Source organism: Lampetra fluviatilis, chromosome 57 (genome assembly GCF_964198595.1).
Source record: "Lampetra fluviatilis chromosome 57, kcLamFluv1.1, whole genome shotgun sequence".
Lineage (NCBI taxonomy): Eukaryota > Metazoa > Chordata > Hyperoartia > Petromyzontiformes > Petromyzontidae > Lampetra > Lampetra fluviatilis.
The window spans coordinates 1,488,962-1,511,700 of record NC_136331.1 but is presented as its reverse complement, the minus strand read 5'-3'; the positions used below and the strand labels follow the sequence as shown (position 1 = coordinate 1,511,700).

Sequence of the window (22,739 nt, the reverse complement as noted above, 5' to 3'; positions counted from 1 at the left end):
ACTGGTTCTTCACGTTCTGCAGATGTAGATGCCACTGGTTCTTCACGTTCTGCAGATGTAGATGCCACTGGTTCTTCACGTTCTGCAGATGTAGATGCCACTGGTTCTTCACGTTCTGCAGATGTAGATGCCACTGGTTCTTCACGTTCTGTAGATGTAGATGCCACTGGTTCTTCACGTTCTGTAGATGTAGATGTCACTGGTTCTTCACGTTCTGCAGATGTAGATGCCACTGGTTCTTCACGTTCTGCAGATGTAAATGCCACTGGTTCTTCACGTTCTGTAGATGTAGATGCCACTGGTTCTTCACGTTCTGCAGATGTAGATACCACTGGTTCTTCACGTTCTGCAGATGTAGATACCACTGGTTCTTCACGTTCTGCAGATGTAGATGTCACTGGTTCTTCACGTTCTGCAGATGTAGATGCCACTGGTTCTTCACGTTCTGCAGATGTAGATGCCACTGGTTTTTCACGTTCTGCAGATGTAGATGCCACTGGTTCTTCACGTTCTGCAGATGTAAATGCCACTGGTTCTTCACGTTCTGTAGATGTAGATGCCACTGGTTCTTCACGTACTGCAGATGTAGATGCCATTGGTTCTTCATGTTCTGTAGATGTATATTCCACTGGTTCTTCACGTTCTGCAGATGGAGATGCCACTGGTTCTTCACGTTCTGCAGATGTAGATGCCACTCATTCTTCATGTTCTATAGATGTAGACGCCACTGGTTTTTCACGTTCTGCAGATGTAGATGCCACTCGTTCTTCAAGTTCTGCAGATGTAGATGCCACTCGTTCTTCACATTCGGCAGATGTAGATGCCACTGGTTCTTCACGTTCTGCAGATGTAGATGCCACTGGTTCTTCGCGTTCTGCAGATGTAGATGCCACTGGTTCTTAACGTTCTGCAGATGTAGATGCCACTGGTTCTTCACGTTCTGCAGATGTAGATGCCACTGGTTCGTCACGTTCTGCAGATGTAGATGCCACTGGTTCTTCACATTCTGCAGATGTAGATGCCACTGGTTCTTCACGTTCTGCAGATGTAGATGCCACTGGTTCTTCACGTTCTGCAGATTTAGATATCACTGGTTCTTCACGTTCTGCAGATGTAGATGCCACTGGTTCTTCACGTTCTGCAGATGTAGATGCCACTGGTTCTTCACGTTCTGCAGATGTAGATGCCACTGGTTCTTCACGTTCTGCAGATGTAGATGCCACTGGTTCTTCACGTTCTGTAGATGTAGATGCCACTGGTTCTTCACGTTCTGTAGATGTAGATGTCACTGGTTCTTCACGTTCTGCAGATGTAGATGCCACTGGTTCTTCACGTTCTGCAGATGTAAATGCCACTGGTTCTTCACGTTCTGTAGATGTAGATGCCACTGGTTCTTCACGTTCTGCAGATGTAGATACCACTGGTTCTTCACGTACTGCAGATGTAGATGCCACTGGTTCTTCACGTTCTGCAGATGTAAATGCCACTGGTTCTTCACGTTCTGCAGATGTAGATGCCACTGGTTCTTCACGTACTGCAGATGTAGATGCCACTGGTTCTTCACGTTCTGTAGATGTAGATGCCACTGGTTCTTCACGTTCTGCAGATGCCACTACCGCTGTATATTGCGCGGAGCGGTTGAACTTACGACTCCCGGTCCGAACGGGCACCTGGACATATGGACAGGTTTGTTCGTATCTCTGACAGTTCCCAAGTTGAATGTTCACAAGAAACGGAGTCTCTCCCTATAACGCAATATTCACGCCCCGCAGTATCCGATTAGTGTGGTTAAGATGCTCGCAGGGACGGAACGACAGTGAGTATCCGTTGCTTAATAGTGATCAAATACGCCCATTGGTCAAACAATATTAAACCCATTGATCAAATAATCCAGTTGATCAAATAAACCAATTGATCAAACAAGCCCATTGATCAAATAATATCGATCAAATAAAGCACATTGATCAAATAAGCACATTGATCAAATAACAACTATATTCTATGGGTCTTTTGGTAAAGTCACGTAGATAGGTTCAAAGAAAATAACAAAAAACGACCTTTTACAAGCGGTCGTCTTCAGGAAAAGGGGGGTTAGCTTCCAAGGCAAACTGTTTTTTAATCCTTTATATTAAGTTCACTTGCTTGCATGCTTGCGTGCTTGCTTGCTTGCTTACGATTGTGCAAATCTTTCGGTCGTTTTTTAACCCACTTCCCGTTATCCAATCGAGCTGACATTTTCCACACAGACTCGTTGTGCGAGACAATTAATGTTCGTGAAAAAAATTCCCAAAATGTTACACTGTTTAGGGAAAACAAATTAAATATTTAATTACCAATTGCTTAATACTGGCAGACAATCATCTGACCCATAGGTGGCAGCCATCTCAAGCCAGAGGACGAGAAGACTCGCATATAAAGGATTTATAGTGAAAAACTTTGTTTTTACGGGTTTACTTGTTTAGGGTTTGAAATGGGCGTAGCCCAAATGTCAGCAGCCAATGATAATGTGAGTGGTGGGCAGCCAACCCGACGGTGGTTGGTTTTCCACCAATCAAAGGGCTGCCAGGTAAAAATTAGCATGTTAATGAGAAATTCTTGGTGATGTTGACCGCACGTGGCCACTGGGGCTCATGAAACGAAGTCTGCTCCGCGGGTCGTGTCACCCCCCACCTCCCCCACCCCCCCGTGCCCCCACCCCTCCCCCGGTAAAGTCACGTAGGTATTCAATAAAATAAATCACGACGTTTCAGGCGCACAAGCGTCCGTCATGATGACGGACACTTGTGTTGCGCTCGAAACGTGATTTATTTTATTTTCTACCCACGTGACTTTACCGAAAGAACCAAAGAGTATAGATTCCTGCAGTCACGAAAGCTTCCACTATGACATCACTGTTAGACACCTGATCTGATATAAACAGAACTCCAAAGAGACTGGTCAAACGCTTGTGAGCGTCCAAGCGATGTTCAAGGCATGCCACAAGCTTATCAGTGACCACATCAAATGTTTCTCTTTTGAACTTCTCCCTCGCCTCAAGTGTCACACCTGGCTCTGAGCTCTCCTCTAAAAATGTTTCTTTGTTTCTTTCGCTGAAGATCGTGCTCAGATGACTGAGAGACACCTGCCACATTTAAGGCCGCCCTTTCAAAAGCCTCAAACTGGTCTCGCTCTCCAGCCACAAAACCCCTCCACGAAGACAAAAGCTGCGCCGCTACAGAGATGTCAATGTCACTTGTCTGTAGGTGCACGCTTGCGGCGTGGAACCGGTCAAGTACGACGTCCCAGAAATGTGCCATGAACACCATCTCTAAGGTGTCCAATTTAGCACGTAGTCCAGCGGCCTCAATTCGAGTATCTCTTTTCTCATTACCATCATTGCACACACCACAGAAGGCCTCTCTAATGTGGGTGTAATTTCTCCCAGTGCCTTGGTTGACTCTGCCCGAGCACTCCACCGAGTACTGGACAGCGATTTTAATGTCAGTCTGACGTCTGTCTTCTGAAAGACTTTTCCCCCATCTGTGTGTGGATGAAGAGCAAAATGTGTACAGTGACTGTAACATGTTAAAAAAACTTGTCAGCCTCTGGGCTACTGCCGTCTAAGGTGTTAACAGCAACTAAGGTGGGACCGTCACAGCTAAATTTAGCGATACAGTAAATCTGGCTGTGACGGTCCCACCTGATGACGGAGACTTGTGTTGCCTCCGAAACGTCGTGATTTATTATTTTATTTCTATTATTATATATATTATTTTTTTACCTACGTGACTTTACCGAAAGAACCTAAGAGTATGAATCCTTGCAGTCACGAAAGCTTCAAATCTAGAATGAACTGACTTGTTGGTGTATATTGCATCACGTCACAGCATATTGCAGCGTGCCACCCAGTGGCTCAGTTGTACAGAAGCACTGCACACTTCGAGAGGCTCTCGTGTTCAGGACGCGCTGCGTGTGCCAAGGGGCCCCCAGGTGTCACCTCGATGTGTGCACCGAGGGCCTGGGGGCCCTAGTGGTCAACTCACGCGTGAAGCGCGGGGGGGCCCAAAAACCCTCGTGGTGAGCTCACGTTGTAAACACCAAGAGGTCTGGGGGCCTAGTGGTGAGCTCACGTTGTAAACACCAGGAGGTCTGGGGGCCTAGTGGTGAGCTCACGTTGTAAACACCAAGAGGTCTGGGGGCCTAGTGGTGAGCTCACGTTGTAAACACCAAGAGGTCTGGGGGCCTAGTGGTGAGCTCACGTTGTAAACACCAGGAGGTCTGGGGGCCTAGTGGTGAGCTCACGTTGTAAACACCAAGAGGTCTGGGGGTCTAGTGGTGAGCTCACGTTGTAAACACCAAGAGGTCTGGGGGTCTAGTGGTGAGCTCACGTTGTAAACACCAGGAGGTCTGGGGGCCTAGTGGTGAGCTCACGTTGTAAACACCAAGAGGTCTGGGGGTCTAGTGGTGAGCTCACGTTGTAAACACCAAGAGGTCTGGGGGCCTAGTGGTGAGCTCACGTTGTAAACACCAAGAGGTCTGGGGGTCTAGTGGTGAGCTCAGGTTGTAAACACCAGGAGGTCTGGGGGGCCTAGTGGTGAGCTCACGTTGTAAACACCAAGAGGTCTGGGGGCCTAGTGGTGAGCTCACGTTGTAGACACCAAGAGGTCTGGGGGCCTAGTGGTGAGCTCACGTTGTAAACACCAAGAGGTCTGGGGGCCTAGTGGTGAGCTCACGTTGTAAACACCAAGAGGTCTGGGGGCCTAGTGGTGAGCTCACGTTGTAGACACCAAGAGGTCTGGGGGCCTAGTGGTGAGCTCACGTTGTAGACACCAAGAGGTCTGGGGGTCTAGTGGTGAGCTCACGTTGTAAACACGAAGAGGTCTGGGGGTCTAGCGGTGAGCTCACTTTGTAAACACCAAGAGGTCTGGGGGTCTAGTGGTGAGCTCACGTTGTAGACACCAAGAGGTCTGGGGGTCTAGTGGTGAGCTCACGTTGTAAACACGAAGTGGTCTGGGGGTCTAGTGGTGAGCTCACGTTGTAAACACTACGAGGTCTAGGGGCCTAGTGGTGAGCTCACGTTGTAAACACCAAGAGGTCTGGGGGTCTAGTGGTGAGCTCACGTAAACACGAAGAGGTCTGGGGGTCTAGTGGTGAGCTCACGTTGTAAACACCAGGAGGTCTGGGGGCCTAGTGGTGAGCTCACGTTGTAAACACCAAGAGGTCTGGGGGCCTAGTGGTGAGCTCACGTTGTAAACACCAAGAGGTCTGGGGGCCTAGTGGTGAGCTCACGTTGTAAACACCAGGAGGTCTGGGGGCCTAGTGGTGAGCTCACGTTGTAAACACCAAGAGGTCTGGGGGTCTAGTGGTGAGCTCACGTTGTAAACACCAAGAGGTCTGGGGGTCTAGTGGTGAGCTCACGTTGTAAACACCAGGAGGTCTGGGGGCCTAGTGGTGAGCTCACGTTGTAAACACCAAGAGGTCTGGGGGTCTAGTGGTGAGCTCACGTTGTAAACACCAAGAGGTCTGGGGGCCTAGTGGTGAGCTCACGTTGTAAACACCAAGAGGTCTGGGGGTCTAGTGGTGAGCTCAGGTTGTAAACACCAGGAGGTCTGGGGGGCCTAGTGGTGAGCTCACGTTGTAAACACCAGGGGGTCTGGGGGGCTAGTGGTGAGCTCACGTTGTAAACACCAAGAGGTCTGGGGGCCTAGTGGTGAGCTCACGTTGTAGACACCAAGAGGTCTGGGGGCCTAGTGGTGAGCTCACGTTGTAAACACCAAGAGGTCTGGGGGCCTAGTGGTGAGCTCACGTTGTAAACACCAAGAGGTCTGGGGGCCTAGTGGTGAGCTCACGTTGTAGACACCAAGAGGTCTGGGGGCCTAGTGGTGAGCTCACGTTGTAGACACCAAGAGGTCTGGGGGTCTAGTGGTGAGCTCACGTTGTAAACACGAAGAGGTCTGGGGGTCTAGCGGTGAGCTCACTTTGTAAACACCAAGAGGTCTGGGGGTCTAGTGGTGAGCTCACGTTGTAGACACCAAGAGGTCTGGGGGTCTAGTGGTGAGCTCACGTTGTAAACACTACGAGGTCTGGGGGTCTAGTGGTGAGCTCACGTTGTAAACACCAAGAGGTCTGGGGGGCTAGTGGTCAGCTCACGTTGTAAACACCAAGAGGTCTGGGGGCTAGTGGTGAGCTCACGTTGTAAACACCAAGAGGTCTGGGGGGCTAGTGGTGAGCTCACGTTGTAAACACCAAGAGGTCTGGGGGCCTAGTGGTGAGCTCACGTTGTAGACACCAAGAGGTCTGGAGGCCTAGTGGTGAGCTCACGTTGTAGACACCAAGAGGTCTGGGGGTCTAGTGGTGAGCTCACGTTGTAAACACCAAGAGGTCTGGAGGCCTAGTGGTGAGCTCACGTTGTAAACACCAAGAGGTCTGGGGGCTAGTGGTGAGCTCACGTTGTAAACACCAAGAGGTCTGGGGGGCTAGTGGTGAGCTCACGTTGTAAACACCAAGAGGTCTGGAGGCCTAGTGGTGAGCTCACGTTGTAGACACCAAGAGGTCTGGGGGTCTAGTGGTGAGCTCACGTTGTAAACACCAAGAGGTCTAGGGGCCTAGTGGTGAGCTCACGTTGTAAACACCAGGGGGTCTGGGGGGCTAGTGGTGAGCTCACGTTGTAAACACCAGGGGGTCTGGGGGGCTAGTGGTGAGCTCACGTTGTAGACACCAGGGGGTCTGGGGGCCTAGTGGTCAGCTTGCTCTGTGCGCATTGAGAGCCCTGGCGTTGAACTTCTTCGGAGGTCTTGGGCCACGCACCGCGCGCGGCCCGAGGCTTGGAGGCCCCCTGGTAGTGCGAGGCCCCGGGGCACTGGCCCCGCTGGCCCGGTCCATAATCATGCAGCCTCGCTCCCCCGTGGCCCCCCGAATTAAACCCCCAGAAACACGCGCAGGAGCGCTCCCCACTCCACGCTGGGCGATACGTTTCCCATTACGGCCCACCCCCTCGACCCCCCGGGGTCAGGTGTGACTCGGATACAGGCCCCGCCCCATATTAATAAAAAATGTCTCCCGACCCCGCCCCCTCCCCACAAGCCCCGCCCCCTTTCTCCCCGGCTCCACCCCGCGCCCCTCCCCACACGGAAGCGATGGGCACGCGCCACGTGTCCCTGTCAGAGAGGGAGAGAGAGAGGGCGGGAGAGAGTTCAGTGCCCAGGGAGAGCGTTCAGTGCGCAGGGAGAGAGAGTTCAGTGCGCAGGGAGAGAGCGTTCAGTGCCCAGGGAGAGAGAGTTCAGTGCCCAGGGAGAGAGTAAAGCTCCCAGGGGGAGAGTAAAGAGAGAGCGTGCTGAGCAGTCGCCCCGCAGAGGTAGAGGAGAGCTGAGGGGGGGGGCAGGTCACGAGGTGATCCCGGACACAGCTGGGCCCACGACCCCACGGGTTCGACACCAGCCGCGGCCTCCTCACGGTAACAACAACAATCGTTAGACTATTGTGATTGTCTAGTTGGGTTGTCGTAGTGCGGTGTTTGTTGCTGTTGTTGCGATAATGAACGCTGCCGTCAGGGTTGCCTCGGGCCAGCTGATGAGACATCGCTTTGCCGAAACCGCTTCGCGGATTTAAAAAAAATATTTGTTTGTTAATTGGCGCTGTGCCGATTGTGGACGCGCCCTCGCCAGCAAGGCCGTGCGAGACGGCTCGATTGGGATGCTGTCAACAACAACAACAACACACTTTGTGTTGTGTGTTGTGTGTGTGTGTCACTCGCTCGCTGGGGGAGCGGTGGTGTAGTGGTGAGCGCTACGAACCCGGCGACACGAGTTCGATTCCAGCTCACGGCCACCACCAACACACCCAGTGGCGATTATTACGTGAACCGGGTCATGGGCCTCCTCTAGGTCGACTCGGCCTCAAATGAGCACCCGGTTCGGTGTGTGAACAATTGCCACGAGGGAGACAAAGGCGGCCGGGCGTGGTGCTGGCCACCCACCCCTCGTGCGCCGTGCCGGCCTTCATAGGTGCTGCTCGCTAACAGCACTTGCCCCTACAGTCTGTTAAGGCTACACGGGGGATCTTTGTCTTGCCGCCGGCAGATCTACAACTTGAGCAACACAACTTGAACAACAACTTGAACAACAACTTGAACAACAGAGCTTTAAACCAGAGTTGCCGCTTCATTAAATGACTCTGATGAGTTAAGCGCCATGTTGTCGTGGGCCAAGGGAAATAATCCGCGGAGGTAAATTTTTGTCAAAAAAATCAAATCAGTTCTCGTTGAATGTTAGCGTCGAAGTTAGAGAGTCGTTGGACATCATCAACATCTCGTCTCTCGACGGGGCTGGACAACAACCAGTCGCCAAGTTTGTGCGGAAGTCAGCAGGGCTGTCCCCTAAGGTTCATGTCAGACTCGTCCCTGCCGCAGGAACGTGGAATGCCCCACCACGAGCTTCGTTGGCTGTCGACTGGGAATGAGGATTTAGGAGGGGTGGGGGGGCAGCCCGTGTTGGACGCATCACGAGGCCGGTGGGTGGGTAGGTGAGTGGGTGGGTGGGTAGGTGAGTGGGTGGGTGGGTAGGTGAGTGGGTGGGTGGGTAGGTGAGTGGGTGGGTGGGTGGGTAGGTGAGTGGGTGGGTGGGTGGGTAGGTGAGTGGGTGGGTGGGTGGGTAGGTGAGTGGGTGGGTGGGTGGGTAGGTGAGTGGGTGGGTGGGTGGGTGGGTAGGTGAGTGGGTGGGTGGGTGGGTGGGTAGGTGAGTGGGTGGGTGGGTAGGTGAGTGGGTGGGTGGGTGGGTGGGTGGGTAGGTGAGTGGGTGGGTGGGTAGGTGAGTGGGTGGGTGGGTAGGTGAGTGGGTGGGTGGGTAGGTGAGTGGGTGGGTGGGTGGGTAGGTGGGTGGGTGGGTGGGTAGGTGAGTGGGTGGGTTGGTAGGTGAGTCGGTGGGTGGGTAGGTGAGTGGGTGGGTGGGTAGGTGAGTGGGTGGGTGGGTAGGTGAGTGGGTGGGTAGGTGAGTGGGTGGGTAGGTGAGTGGGTGGGTGGGTAGGTGAGTGGGTGGGTGGGTGGGTAGGTGGGTGGGTAGGTGAGTGGGTGGGTAGGTGAGTCGGTGGGTGGGTAGGTGAGTCGGTGGGTGGGTAGGTGAGTGGGTGGGTGGGTAGGTGAGTGGGTGGGTGGGTAGGTGAGTGGGTGGGTGGGTAGGTGAGTGGGTGGGTAGGTGAGTGGGTGGGTGGGTGGGTGGGTAGGTGAGTGGGTGGGTGGGTAGGTGAGTCGGTGGGTGGGTAGGTGAGTGGGTGGGTGGGTAGGTGAGTGGGTGGGTGAGTGGGTGGGTGGGTGGGTGAGTGGGTGGGTGGGTAGGTGAGTGGGTGGGTGGGTAGGTGAGTGGGTGGGTAGGTGAGTGGGTGGGTGGGTAGGTGAGTGGGTGGGTGGGTAGGTGAGTGGGTGGGTGAGTGAGTGGGTGGGTGGGTGGGTGAGAGTGATTGGGTGGGTGGTAAGTGGGTGAGTGGGTGGGTGGTGAGTGAGGAGGTGGGTGAGATGGGTGGGGTGGGTAGGGTGGGTGAGCGACAGAGGTCGCAATCGGGTACCCGATACCCGTACCCTACCCGATACTTGGTACCCGTTTGCGACCCTGGTGCGGCCGGGTACGGGTACGGGTAGGCTGTGAGTCACTGGTGAGTCACCGTTTGTCACTCATTTCCCAACGTCTTGTCTCTTCTCACAATTCAAGTTCCTAGAATCATCCCACCCGCGCCTGCAACATGGCTTCATCCCAGAGGTTGCAATCGGGTACCCGTACCCTACCCGATACCCGGCCAGGTACGGGTAGCCGGGTATCGGGTAGGGTACGGGTACGGCCGGGTACGGGTACGGGTACCCGTTTGCGACCCTGGTGCGGCCGGGTACGGGTAAGGAATCAAAACCCGTTTGCGACCTCTGGTGAGCGAGTGGGTAGGTAGGTGGTTGGGTGGTGTGCGTGCATCAGCACCTTTTTCGTACACCTGCGATTATCACGGTTGGCTACATACGATGCGAAAGAAGTCCGACATACATAAACACATCAGCAATTGAGCAACTCTCAGCAACGAATCACTCGCAACCGAATCGATCTCTGAACCTTGTTGGCCGTAGGAAGGTCAAGAAGCGAGCGGCAGCAGCAGCAGCAGCAGCGAGCAAAGCGAAAGTAGCAGGCAAGAGTCGATGGCGTGGGAGGAGGAGGTGCGGCGGAGGGGGGCGGCTCGCCCGAAGCCGCCGGCGCTGCAGCTGGAGTACGGCACGGCGGGGTTCCGCACGCTGGCCGAGCGGCTGCCCCACGTCGTCTTCCGCATGGGCCTGCTCGCCGCGCTGCGCGCCAAGGCCGTGCGCGCCGCCGTCGCCGTCATGGTCACCGCGTCGCACAACCCCGAGGTGAGCGCCGCGTGGGGCCGGACGGACACGGTCGGGTCGTGCGGTGCCCCGTCACGACACCGCGCGCCGGAGAATGTTGTACGCACGCTGCAGCTTGGTCGTGTTTCTTGCCGGACGTCCCGTAGAGTCGCGAGTTGCAATAATTGTATACTCGTCGGTACTCCGCTAAAACCTCTCTCGCCTGCTTCTCTCCCCTCTCTCACCTCCCCTCTCTCTCATCTCTCCCCTCTCTCTCATCTCCCCTCTCTCCTCTCTCACTCCTCTCACCTCTAGGAGGATAACGGCGTGAAGTTGGTGGAGCCTCTCGGGGAGATGCTGGTGGCCTCGTGGGAGGAGCACGCCACGCGCCTCGCCAACGCGGACGACGGGGCCCTGGCGAGCGAGCTGCGCGCCATCGCGGAGGCGGAGAGCGTGGACATGCAGGCGCCCAGCCACGTGCTGCTGGGCAGAGACACGAGGTGACGCGGAGAGAGACACGGGGGGGGGGGGGGGGGGGTGGAGGCCTTCACCCGGCAGTCGACTGACAAGGGGACGTCATTTATGATGATGGAGGAGTTGTTCTGTACATTCAATCAAATTCAATCATTTGCAGGCCGAGCAGCGAGGCTTTGTCTCGGGCCGTGATGGACGGCGTGGAGGCACTTGGGTCGACTTACCAGGGTAACGCAGACTCATCCCTCCTCGCAGACGTGTCCGTGCTCAAACACCTCTCACTTAACACGGACACACTCTTTGGCTCTTTCGGTAAAGTCACGTAGGTGAAAATAAAAACAATAAAAATAACTAAATAAAATCACGACGTTTCGGAAGCAACACAAGCCTCCGTCATCAGGTAGGACTGCCACAGCAAGACATAATTTGCTGGAGTGGACTAATTATTTCTTTCGTGACTGCAGGGATTCATCTTCTTGGTTCTTTCGGTAAAGTCACGGCGCCCCTTCCCCCCCTCCAACCCAGCTTAAATATACGCTGCCAAGCTTGGTGGTGCCCATTCGGACGCTGTCTTTCCGACAGACCTGTTCTTCACCTGAGGACGGCTGCTTGCGTTGTGGCCGAAACGTCGTGAGAATAGTTTTTTTATGTTTTATTTTTATTATTTTATTATTTCCCTTCTACGTGATTTTACCGAAAGAACCAAGAAGATGATTGTTTCTTGCTGTGGCTGTCCTACCTGATGACGGAGGCTTGTGTTGCTTCCGAAACGTCGTGATTAAATTTAGTTATTTTTATTATTATTTTTATTTTCACCTACATGACTTTACCGAAAGAACCAAAGAGTATGGATCCTTGCAGTCACGAAAACTTCAAGTCTAGAATTAACACAGACACCTCCGTGTGTCTCTCCGTGTTTCCGTATCCCTCCCCGTGGGGCGGGGGTGGGGGCCGCGTGCACGATCCCGAGAGCGTCTTTTACCTCCGCAGACTTGGGGCTGGTGACCACCCCGCAGCTGCACTACGTCGTGCGGTGCCACAACACGCAGGGGCGCTACGGGGAGCCCTCGCTGGTGGGCTACGCTCACAAGCTCACGCAGGCCTTCCTGGCGCTCCTCCAGCAGGTGGGAGCACTCCTCCTCCCCTCTCCTCCTCCTCACTGCTCCCTCCTCGTCGCGCTCAGCTGTCGATCGCCGCTCGCTGGGCCAATAGTTGAGACTAATCGCGCACCGCATGGGCGGCATACCACCAAGATCAGAATCTTTATTCGGCATCCGAATGTTTCGATTTAAAGCTTTCGTGACTGCAGGGATTCATCTTCTTGGTTCTTTCGGTAAAGTCACGTAGAATGGAAATAATAAAATAATAAAAATAAAACATAATAAAATTAAATCATTCTCACGACGTTTCGGCCACAACGCAAGCAGCCGTCCTCAGGTGAAGAACATGTCTGTCGGAAAGACAGCGTCTGAATGAACACCACCAGGCTTGGCAGCGTATATTTAAGCTGGGTTGGAGGGGGAATTCCTTTGTCAAGGCGCCCTTCCCCCTCCAACCCAGCTTAAATATACGCTGCCAAGCCTGGTGGTGCCCATTCAGACGCTGTCTTTCCGACAGCCCTGTTCTTCACCTGAGGACGGCTGCTTGCGTTGTGGCCGAAACGTCGTGAGAATTATTTTATTTTATGATGTTTTATTTTTATTTTATTATTTCCCTTCTACGTGGCTTTACCGAAAGAACCAAGAAGATCCGAATGTTGATTGATGCTGGAGCAACCCAAAGAGCTACTACGCGGCTCTTCTTGACGCTCGCAGAGCACCGAGTTTACCGCCCGTCGGGCCTCTCCCCCGCGGCCTGCAGGCTCCGCCTCCGGCCCAGGGCCTCCCCCGCCGTCTCACCGTGGACGCGGCTAACGGCATCGGCGCCCCGCGGCTCTCGGAGCTGCTGGGCCCCCTGCGGGAGCAGCTGAGCGTTGCCGTGAGCAACGACGGCACGGCCGGCAAGCTGAACGAGGGCTGCGGGGCCGACTACGTCAAGGTGCAGCAGAAGCCTCCGCAGGGTGGGTGTGTGAGGTCGGTGGGGCGCTGGTGGGGTGCAGGTGGGGGGCAGGTGGGGTGCGGTGCAGGTGGGTGCAGGCGGGGGGCAGGCGGGGTGCAGGCGGGGGGCAGGCGGGGTGCAGGCGGGGTGCAGGTGGGTGCAGGCGGGGTGCAGGCGGGGTGCAGGCGGGGTGCAGGCGGGTGCAGGCGGGGTGCAGTGGTTAGCGCCCTGTGCTTCGAACCCGGTGGCCCGAGTTCGATTCCTGCTCACGGCTGACACCGATGACGATTATCTGAACCGGTCCTGGGCCTCCCCTAGGTCGACTCAGGCTCAAATGAGTACCTGGTGCTCATGATGTTTCTGGCTAATTGCCTGACGAATCTGCTTGTAATCACAGTACTCGAATTGTAAATCCTGTTTGTTTACTCTCCAACACGCAAGCGGTGTGCTGAAGCAGTCACTAATTGGCACGTTTTGTTTACGTGTTACGTGACAAACCTTTAATAATTGGCTGTGTCGGGCGGTGGCGGCGGGTTTAACGACACATTTATATTTCCACGAAACTAACCCCAGAAAAACCTTTACTATGGATAATCAACATTTTTTTAAATATTAATTTCCACAATTATGATGACGACGTCGAGCCACTTTGTTCGTAGCTCAGGGGGTTTTACCTGGCCTTGTGCCCCCCCCCCCACCCCCCCAGGAGTGGAGCTGGCGCCCAACGCCCACTGCTGCTCGTTCGACGGCGACGGCGACCGCGTCGTCTTCTTCTACGCGGACGACGCCGGCCGCTTCCACCTCCTCGACGGGGACAAGATCGCGACGCTCGTCGCACACTTCCTGCAGGATCTGCTCAAGCAGGTGCGGGGGGGGGGCGGGGGGGGTGGGCCGTGCGCACGGAGCGGCCAGTCCCGCGTCGCTCCGCCTGGCGGGCGAGTCTGCCCGCCCGCCGCCGACGATGAAACCCGCCGTAGCATCCGTGCGTGCGTGCCGCAGGGCAGGGCGTGCGTCCGTGCGTGCCGCAGGGCGTGCGTGCGTGCCGCAGGGCGCTGCGGCCTTGCGCTGATTTTGCTCCGGAGGTTCTCGTGGTTCTCGGCGCATCCCCCAACGTCGTACAACTCGAATTGTCAACGTCGTGGGTTTGCTCTCCAACACGCCGGTGCGCTCAAGTAATTACTAACTGGCACGTTCTGCTTACGTGGCAAACCTTAACTATTGGCTGTGTCGGGCGGTGGTGGGTTAATGACAATTTATATTCACGCGATCTAACCCAAAACACCTCTTGTGCATTCCCCAGATAAATACAAAATGTGTGCCCTATAATCGAGAGAATGCGGTCGTTGCGACTATATCCCTGGATGTACGTTGAACTTCTTTCGCACCGTGCGTAGCCAACCGTGCTAATCGGAGGTGCGGATGTTCACACACCGCACCAGGTCCTCATTTGAGGCCGAGTCGACCTCGGGGAGGCCCAGGATCGGTTCAGAAAATCGTCAACGGTGGTGTTGCTGGCCCTGAGCGGGAATCGAACTCGGAGTCGCCGAGTTCGTAGTGCGGCCCGCTGACCTCCGCGCTGCCGCTCTAACCCTGACCTCCGCGCTGCCGCTCTGACCCCTGACCTCCGCGCTGCCGCTCTGACCCTTGACCTCCGCGCTGCCGCTCTGACCCCTGACCTCCGCACTGCCGCTCTGACCCCTGACCTCCGCGCTGCCGCTCTGACCCTTGACCTCCGCGCTGCCGCTCTGACCCCTGACCTCCGCGCTGCCGCTCTGACCCCTGACCTCTGACATCAAGCGGTGGACTCTGCTGCCTCCCTGCAGGCGGCGCTGCAGCTGCAGGTGTCCGTGGTGCAGACGGCCTACGCCAACGGCAGCTCCACGCACTTCCTCACCGGCACGCTCGGGGTGAGAGACTCCTCACTCTCGAGGGGGGAGTGGGGGGCGAACCACGGTGGGGGGGGTGTGTTGTTATGGTTGTTGTCATCGTGGCTGTTGTTGTTGTTATGGTTGTTGTGGTTGTTGTCGCCGTGGTTGTGGTTGTTGTCGTCGTGGTTGCTGTCGTGGTTATTGTTGTGGTTGTCTTCGTGGTTGTTGTTGTTGTCAACGTGGTTGTTGTAGTTGTTGTCATCGTGGTTGTTGTTGTGGTTGTCGTTGTCACCGTGGTTGTTGTGGTTGTTGTCGTCGTGGTTGTTATCATCGTGGTTGTTGTCACCGTGGTTGTTGTAGTTGTTTTCATCGTGGTTGTTGTTGTAGTTGTTGTCATCGTGGTTGTTGTTGTAGTTGTTGTCATCGTGGTTGTTGTTGCAGGTGCCTGTGCACTGCGTGAAGACGGGAGTCAAGCACCTGCACCACCAGGCCCAGAAGGCCGACGTCGGCGTCTACTTCGAAGCCAACGGCCACGGCACCGTGAGTCGGCACATCGCTCCCGCACACAACCTCCACCACCGTGAGTTGGCACATCGCTCCCGCACACAACCTCCATCACCGTGAGTTGGCACATCGCTCCCGCACACAACCTCCATCACCGTGAGTTGGCACATCGCTCCCGCACACAACCTTCATCGCCGTGAGTCGGCACATCGCTCCCGCACACAACCTCCATCACCTTGAGTCGGCACATCGCTCCCGCACACAACCTCCATCACCTTGAGTCGGCACATCGCTCCCGCACACAACCTCCATCACCGTGAGTTGGCACATCGCTCCCGCACACAACCTCCATCACCTTGAGTCGGCACATCGCTCCCGCACACAACCTCCATCACCGTGAGTTGGCACATCGCTCCCGCACACAACCTCCATCACCGTGAGTTGGCACATCGCTCCCGCACACAACCTCCATCACCTTGAGTTGGCACATCGCTCCCGCACACAACCTCCATCACCGTGAGTTGGCACATCGCTCCCGCACACAACCTTCATCGCCGTGAGTCGGCACATCGCTCCCGCACACAACCTCCATCACCTTGAGTCGGCACATCGCTCCCGCACACAACCTTCATCGCCGTGAGTCGGCACATCGCTCCCGCACACAACCTCCATCACCTTGAGTCGGCACATCGCTCCCGCACACAACCTTCATCGCCGTGAGTCGGCACATCGCTCCCGCACACAACCTCCATCACCTTGAGTCGGCACATCGCTCCCGCACACAACCTCCATCACCGTGAGTCGGCACGTCGCTCCCGCATACAACCTCCATCACCGTGAGTCGGCACGTCGCTCCCGCACACAACCTCCATCACCGTGAGTCGGCACATCGCTCCCGCACACAACCTCCATCACCTTGAGTCGGCACATCGCTCCCGCACACAACCTCCATCACCGTGAGTCGGCACGTCGCTCCCGCATACAACCTCCATCACCGTGAGTCGGCACGTCGCTCCCGCACACAACCTCCATCACCTTGAGTCGGCACATCGCTCCCGCACACAACCTTCATCGCCGTGAGTCGGCACATCGCTCCCGCACACAACCTCCATCACCTTGAGTCGGCACATCGCTCCCGCACACAACCTTCATCGCCGTGAGTCGGCACATCGCTCCCGCACACAACCTCCATCACCGTGAGTCGGCACGTCGCTCCCGCACACAACCTTCATCGCCGTGAGTCGGCACATCGCTCCCGCACACAACCTCCATCACCGTGAGTCGGCACATCGCTCCCGCACACAACCTCCATCACCGTGAGTCGGCACATCGCTCCCGCACACAACCTCCATCACCGTGAGTCGGCACGTCGCTCCCGCACACAACCTCCATCACCGTGAGTCGGCACATCGCTCCCGCACACAACCTCCATCACCGTGAGTCGGCACGTTGCTCCCGCCCAAGCCGTCGACTTCTCTGCGTGCCCCTGCAGCGTGATCGTTGTTATTCCGGATCCGCGTCGGCAGTTGTGTTTGTTGAAATTAAATGCGCACGTTGGTACCGCGCGGGTTTCATTCGCTCTCCCTGAGAGAGAGATTCAGAGAGATCCAGACACCACAGCCAGGCGGGAAGACAGCCAGGATCGGTGCTGACCGTTGTCCAAGCTCTGTGGTCCTATATTAGGATGTTTTGGCCGACTGCATGAAAGAGTGATTATACACGTGGCGGGAAAACCGGAGCACCCGGAGATGAACCCATCCCCGTACAGATGGTTACTAACCCACTTGCTGTACTGGCAACATAGCCGGGCCCTTAGCCGGGAGACGGTGACCTCTGCGGCGAGCAAGTTTGAGAGTGTCACGTGCGTGCGTGGGTGGGTGGGTGCGTGGGTGGGGTGCGTGCGTGGGTGCGTGGGTGCGTGGGTGGGTGCGTGGGTGGGTGCGTGCGTGGGTGCGTGGGGGAGCGGTGGTATAGCGGTTAGCGCGCTGTGTCACGAACCCGGGCACCCAGGTTCGATTCCCGCTCACGGCCAACACCGGTGACGATTATTTGAACCAATCCTGGGCCTCCCCTAGGTCGACTCAGCCTCAATTGTGTACCTGGTGCGGTGTGTAAACATCGCCACTGGGGAGAGAAATGCGGCCGGGCGTGGTGCTGGCCACCCTCCCCCCTCGTGTGCCGTGCCGGCCTTCACCGGTGCTCGCTAACAGCACCTTGCCCCATCAGTCTGTTAAGGCTATATGGGGAACCTTTGCCTTTAATCCACACACCCTCACCGCCTCCACAAGTGCCGGGTTTGCCATCCCAACACCGGCCATTCACGCTGCGCTCGCTGTTGTCGTGAACCACGTGCAACGCAGCCACCAGCGCCCAGCCACGTTGCCATGACGATAGGCCACAGCCTGCGTTGCCGTGACAACGGTTGGTGTCCCGGTGTCTCCGCCCCCCCCCCTCCCCAGGTCCTGTTCAGCGACGCGGCCGAGAAGCAGATCCGGGACGCGATGGAGGACGCCAACTCTGGGGTGGAGCGACGCAGAGCGGCCGAGCAGCTCCACCACACCGTGAACCTCATCAACCAGGTGGGTCCTCCACCACACTGTGAACCTCATCAACCAGGTGGGTCCTCCACCACACGGTGAACCTCATCAACCAGGTGGGTCCTCCACCACACGGTGAACCTCATCAACCAGGTGGGTCCTCCACCACACTGTGAACCTCATCAACCAGGTGGGTCCTCCACCACACGGTGAACCTCATCAACCAGGTGGGTCCTCCACCACACGGTGAACCTCATCAACCAGGTGGGTCCTCCACCACACGGTGAACCTCATCAACCAGGTGGGTCCTCCACCACACTGTGAACCTCATCAACCAGGTGGGTCCTCCACCACACGGTGAACCTCATCAACCAGGTGGGTCCTCCACCACACTGTGAACCTCATCAACCAGGTGGGTCCTCCACCACACGGTGAACCTCATCAACCAGGTGGGTCCTCCACCACACGGTGAACCTCATCAACCAGGTGGGTCCTCCACCACCACCACTGCACCACCACTGCACCAGCACTGCACTACCACTGCACCACCACCACTGCACCACCACCACTGCACCACCACCGCTGCAATCCCGCTGGGCCGCGTCTGCGACGACGACCGTAGCGACCCGCGTCACACTGCACCACCACTAACACCGCACCACCACCAACACTGCACCACCACTAACACCGCACCACCACCAACACTGCACCACCACTATCACCGCAACCACCACCAACACTGCACCACCACCAACACTGCAACCACCACTAACACCGCACCACCACCAATACCACACCACCACCAACACTGCACCACCAACAACCGCAACCCGCTGCAGCGGTTGGCAGTGCACCGCGCCACGAACCCGGCGACCCGAGTTTGAGTCCCAGCCCCAGCGAGTGATGTCTGAAGCAGTTCTGGTCCTCCCCTAGGTCGACTGAGCCTTTACAATTAGGCACCAGGTGCCGGTGTGAACCGTACGTAGGCAGCTGTGTGGGGGTGTCCATGTGTGTGTGTACGTGTGTGTGTCCGTGTGTGTGTGTGTGCTCGGAGGTTCGGAGAGCCGTAAGGCGCTGCAAGGATGGGTGGTGGTCGCGGGTTGCTGAGGAGATGGAGTCTGCCTCAGTGGCCCGCGATCACAAATCACTATTTAACTCCATCAAAAAAGTAACCTGCAGCGCCACACCTATTACCATCATTAGGGGAAAAAAACGGTGATCCAATCTCCGAACCCCAGGAACAGGTTTGCAGATTTGGTGAGCATTTCTGTGAGGTCCTGGGGGAGGGGAAAATCTCTCAGCCAGGAAAACATCATGGCACAAAGTGGGGATACCTGCTGAGGCTGCCCGTGCCTCAAATATCTGGAAGAGGTCACCCCCTGTGAGTGGCTGGCTGAGGTGCCATCTGTTGAGGAAGTACTTAAGGCGATCCGGAGTCTGAGACCAGGAAAGGCACCTGGCAGAGATGATCTCCCAAGCGAAATGCTGAGGGAGGGTGGCGTTTGTGCACAGACTGCCCTATATGACATCATAACAACAGTCTGGACCGCTGGACGGGTACCGCAGGATTGGAAGGATGCCCTGGTGGTCCCCCTCTTTAAGAAGGGGGACCGAACAGACTGTAACAACTACAGGGGCATCTCACTCCTCAGTGTGCCGGGAAAGGTCCTGGCAAGGATTATTCAACATCCGCCTTGCTAGGCACGCTGAGGAGAGGCTTGCGGAACCCCAATGCGGTTTCAGGAAGGGCGGTCCCTGCCACAGATGCCATATTTTCTGTCCGTCTGCTACAGCAGAGGTGTAGGGAATTCTAACAAGACCTACATCTCTGCTTTATTGACCTGGTCAAGGCCTATGATACCATCAATAGGCCTGGGCTCTGGGTTGTTCTTTGTGCTTTCGGAGTCCCTGACCCTCTGCTCACGATCATTAAGGGACCTTCATGATGGTGAGCGGGCCCGGGTAAAACTACGTGGCCGGGAGTCGGAGCCTTTCCCTGTACACCTTGGGGTGCGACAGGGATGTCCTCTGGCTCCCACATTATTTAACATCTATTTCGACTGCGTAGTTCGTGAAGCCTTCAATAGCTGTACCGGGGGAATTCCATTTGGTACAGATATAATGGGAGGCTGATCGACGCCCGGGTGCGATCAAGGGATGGCTCCCTATTGGTCAACACGTTATGTATGCTGATGATTTAGTAATAGCTGCTCATTCAGAAGAGGAGTTGGAGACGCTGCTGCTGAGACTAGGAGCGTGCCACTAAGAGATGGGGCCTTACCATCAGCCCCACCAAAAACTAAGCACCTGCCTGGGTATTTTGTACCATCGGACACTCCACCCCCACAACTCCAATCGGTGATGGGGTAGTTGTGGAGAGAGTGGAGAGATTTCCCATACCTGGGCAGTGTGCTTATGACCGGCTCCAGTTTAACAGCAGAGGTCTCACTCCGAATCAGTCGAGCGGCAATATACTTTTCATCGGTTGCGTAACGCTTGTGTGGATGCTACCTGGGTCTGTCGCTCCGCACGAAGCCTCAGGTCTCTCGGCCACGGTCATTCCCTCCCTTCTCTACGCTTGCGAAACGTAGACCCCCCTAATGGAGCATCTTCGCCGGTTGGAAACATTTAGGCTGGCCTGCCTACGATCCATCCTGGGTTTAACCAGGCTGGATTGTGTGAGGAGCTCACAAATCCTTGAAAGATCTGGTCAAAGTCCCATCGGTGAGCTCCTCCGGCAGGCAAGGCTGCGTTGGCTGGGTCATGTCGCCCGCATGCCCAGCCACCGCATGCCTAAACAGCTTTTGTTCGGGCCGGATCGAGGGGGCTAAATGGGCGCGGCACGGGCTAGAGAAGAGATGAGTGATGTGGTACAGGGAGGACGTGGAGCTGAGTGGACTTGCCGATTACTGGTACCAGCGGTGTCAAGATCGGCCTCAGTGGAGGAGGCTTGTGAAGGACGCTACTGGGCAGTTGGAGGCAGTCGCCCTACAACACAACGGAGGGCGGAGGAGCGACGCTCACAACAACGAGCGGAGCGCCGGGTGGCTAAAGCACAGCAAGTTGGCACTAGTAGGGGGCAAAGGTGGTGCATCAGCCAGTCATCTCGTCATCTCGGTCGGTCGACCCGTGGCACCTGCTGGGTCTGCCCTGTGACCTCCTGCCAGCTGGGCATTCGGCACTCCACGTGGCCTCAAGGTGCACTTGGCCTGGCACAAGCGTCGTTGGGTGACGTCACCGCCACTTAGTGGCGAATGGCGGTTGTTGTTGTTGTGTGTACATGTGTGTGTGTACGTGTGTGTGTGCCCGTGTGTGTGTGTCTTTGTGTGTGTGTACGTGTGTGTGTGTGTCCGTGTGTCCGTGTGTATGTACGTGCACCTTCTGACAGCATTTGCCCCAACAATATGTTGAAGGCTATATAGGGGAATCTTTTTCTTTGTGTGCACGTGTGTGTGCACGTGTGTGTGCACATGCGTGCAGACGGTGGGAGATGCCATCTCGGACATGCTGCTCATTGAAGCCATCCTGGCGCTGCGGGGCCTCTCCATGCCGCAGTGGGACTCCATGTACACGGACCTGCCCAAACCGCCAGCTCAAAGTCAAGGTGACGCGCCTCCTCCTGCACCCAGCCCACGGCCCGCAGCTCGGGACCGCCGCGATTTGCGCAGCTGGCCACGTGCGTGCGGTTGCGTGCGTGTGTGCGTGCGTGCGTGCGTTGGCGTGCGTGCATGCGGAAGAAGTTCAACGTACGTACACACGGGGGGGGCGTAGCCGGAGGGGGGGGGCGTAGCCGGAGGAGAGGGGCGGCGGTGGTGGTGGACGTTCCTCCACGTTACAGTCGTCGCCTTCATTCCCCCCCATCCACATCATCATCATCCCTTTGCGAGGCAGGGACGTGTCCATCCCAAGCCCACTCAACTGAGAATCAGAATCTGTATTTGTACTGGAGGAATCTGATGGGCTTTAAAGCTCTTTTTCCACAGATGTCCAGAACGTTACGACAAATACAAAAACACGGAATAGGAAAGGTAAACAATCGTCCTCGTGTTGCCGTGCCGGCCTTCGTAGGCGCTGCTACTCGCTAACACCGCTTGTCCCTACAGTCTGTCAAGGCTATACGGGCGTCTTTGTCTTTGTGTGCGTGTGTGTGCGAGGGGGAGGGTGGGTTGCAACGGTTAGCACGCTGTGCTACCAACCTGGTGACCAAAGTACAATTCCCGCTCGGTCAGCTCAAACGAGTACCCGGTGCGGCGTGTAGTAAACATCGCCAGCACTGGGGAGACAAAGGCGGCCGGGCTTGGCACTGGCCACTCTCCCCCTCGTGTGCCGTGCCGGCCTTCATAGTCGCTGCTACTCGTGAACGGCACTTGCCCCTACAGTCTGTTAAGGCTACGCGGGGGATCTTTGTCTTTTGTCGTCGTCGCTGTTGTTGCCGCGTAGGTGTCGGACCGCCGCGTGATCGAGACGGAGGACGCGGAGCGCCGGGCTGTGCGGCCGCCCGGCCTGCAGCCAGGAGGTGGAGGCCCGCGTGCGACGCTACGCACGGCGGGCCGCTCGTTTGTGCGCGCGTCCGGCACCGAGGACCTGGTGCGTGTCTACGCCGAGGCTGACACGCAGGTGAGCTGTGTGTGTGTGGAGTGTGTGTGTGGTGTGTGTGTGTGGTGTGTGTGTGTGTGGTGTGTGTGTGGTGTGGTGTGTGTGTTGTGGTGTGTGAGCGGTGTGTGTGGTGTGGTGTGTGTGTGGTGTGTGTGGTGTGTGTGATGTGTGTGTGGTGTGTGTGTGTGTGTATGGTGGTGGTGTGTGTGGTTGGTGTGTGATGGCACGGTGTGTGATGCACGGTGTGTGATGCACGGTGTGTACACAATTTCTTCAGTTATTACACACCGGTGTCTGTCGCGCACGTTGCGCCTGTGTGTGTGCGCGTGTGTGTAGCGCGCGGTATTGACGTTGTGTGCGTGCGAGCGTAGCTGTGTGCGTGTAACGCGTGCATGTGTGTGTGTGCCTGGC

General features: G+C 56.4%; 1 protein-coding gene across 1 annotated transcript in view; it reads left to right on the top strand.

Annotated features, from left to right (window-relative positions):
* The first annotated feature begins 7,138 nt into the window (after positions 1–7,138).
* Positions 7,139–22,739, top strand: part of PGM3 (phosphoglucomutase 3) — a 20,020-nt gene continuing 4,419 nt past the window's right edge. Inside the window, exons 1-10 of the mRNA XM_078880302.1 lie at positions 7,139–7,432; positions 10,079–10,354; positions 10,628–10,812; positions 10,947–11,014; positions 11,777–11,910; positions 12,647–12,845; positions 13,530–13,687; positions 14,647–14,730; positions 15,133–15,231; positions 17,655–17,774. Coding sequence (XP_078736428.1) covers positions 10,148–10,354; positions 10,628–10,812; positions 10,947–11,014; positions 11,777–11,910; positions 12,647–12,845; positions 13,530–13,687; positions 14,647–14,730; positions 15,133–15,231; positions 17,655–17,774 — 1,254 coding nt within the window. The 5' untranslated portion in view covers positions 7,139–7,432; positions 10,079–10,147. The remainder of the gene's footprint in view (positions 7,433–10,078; positions 10,355–10,627; positions 10,813–10,946; positions 11,015–11,776; positions 11,911–12,646; positions 12,846–13,529; positions 13,688–14,646; positions 14,731–15,132; positions 15,232–17,654; positions 17,775–22,739) is intronic.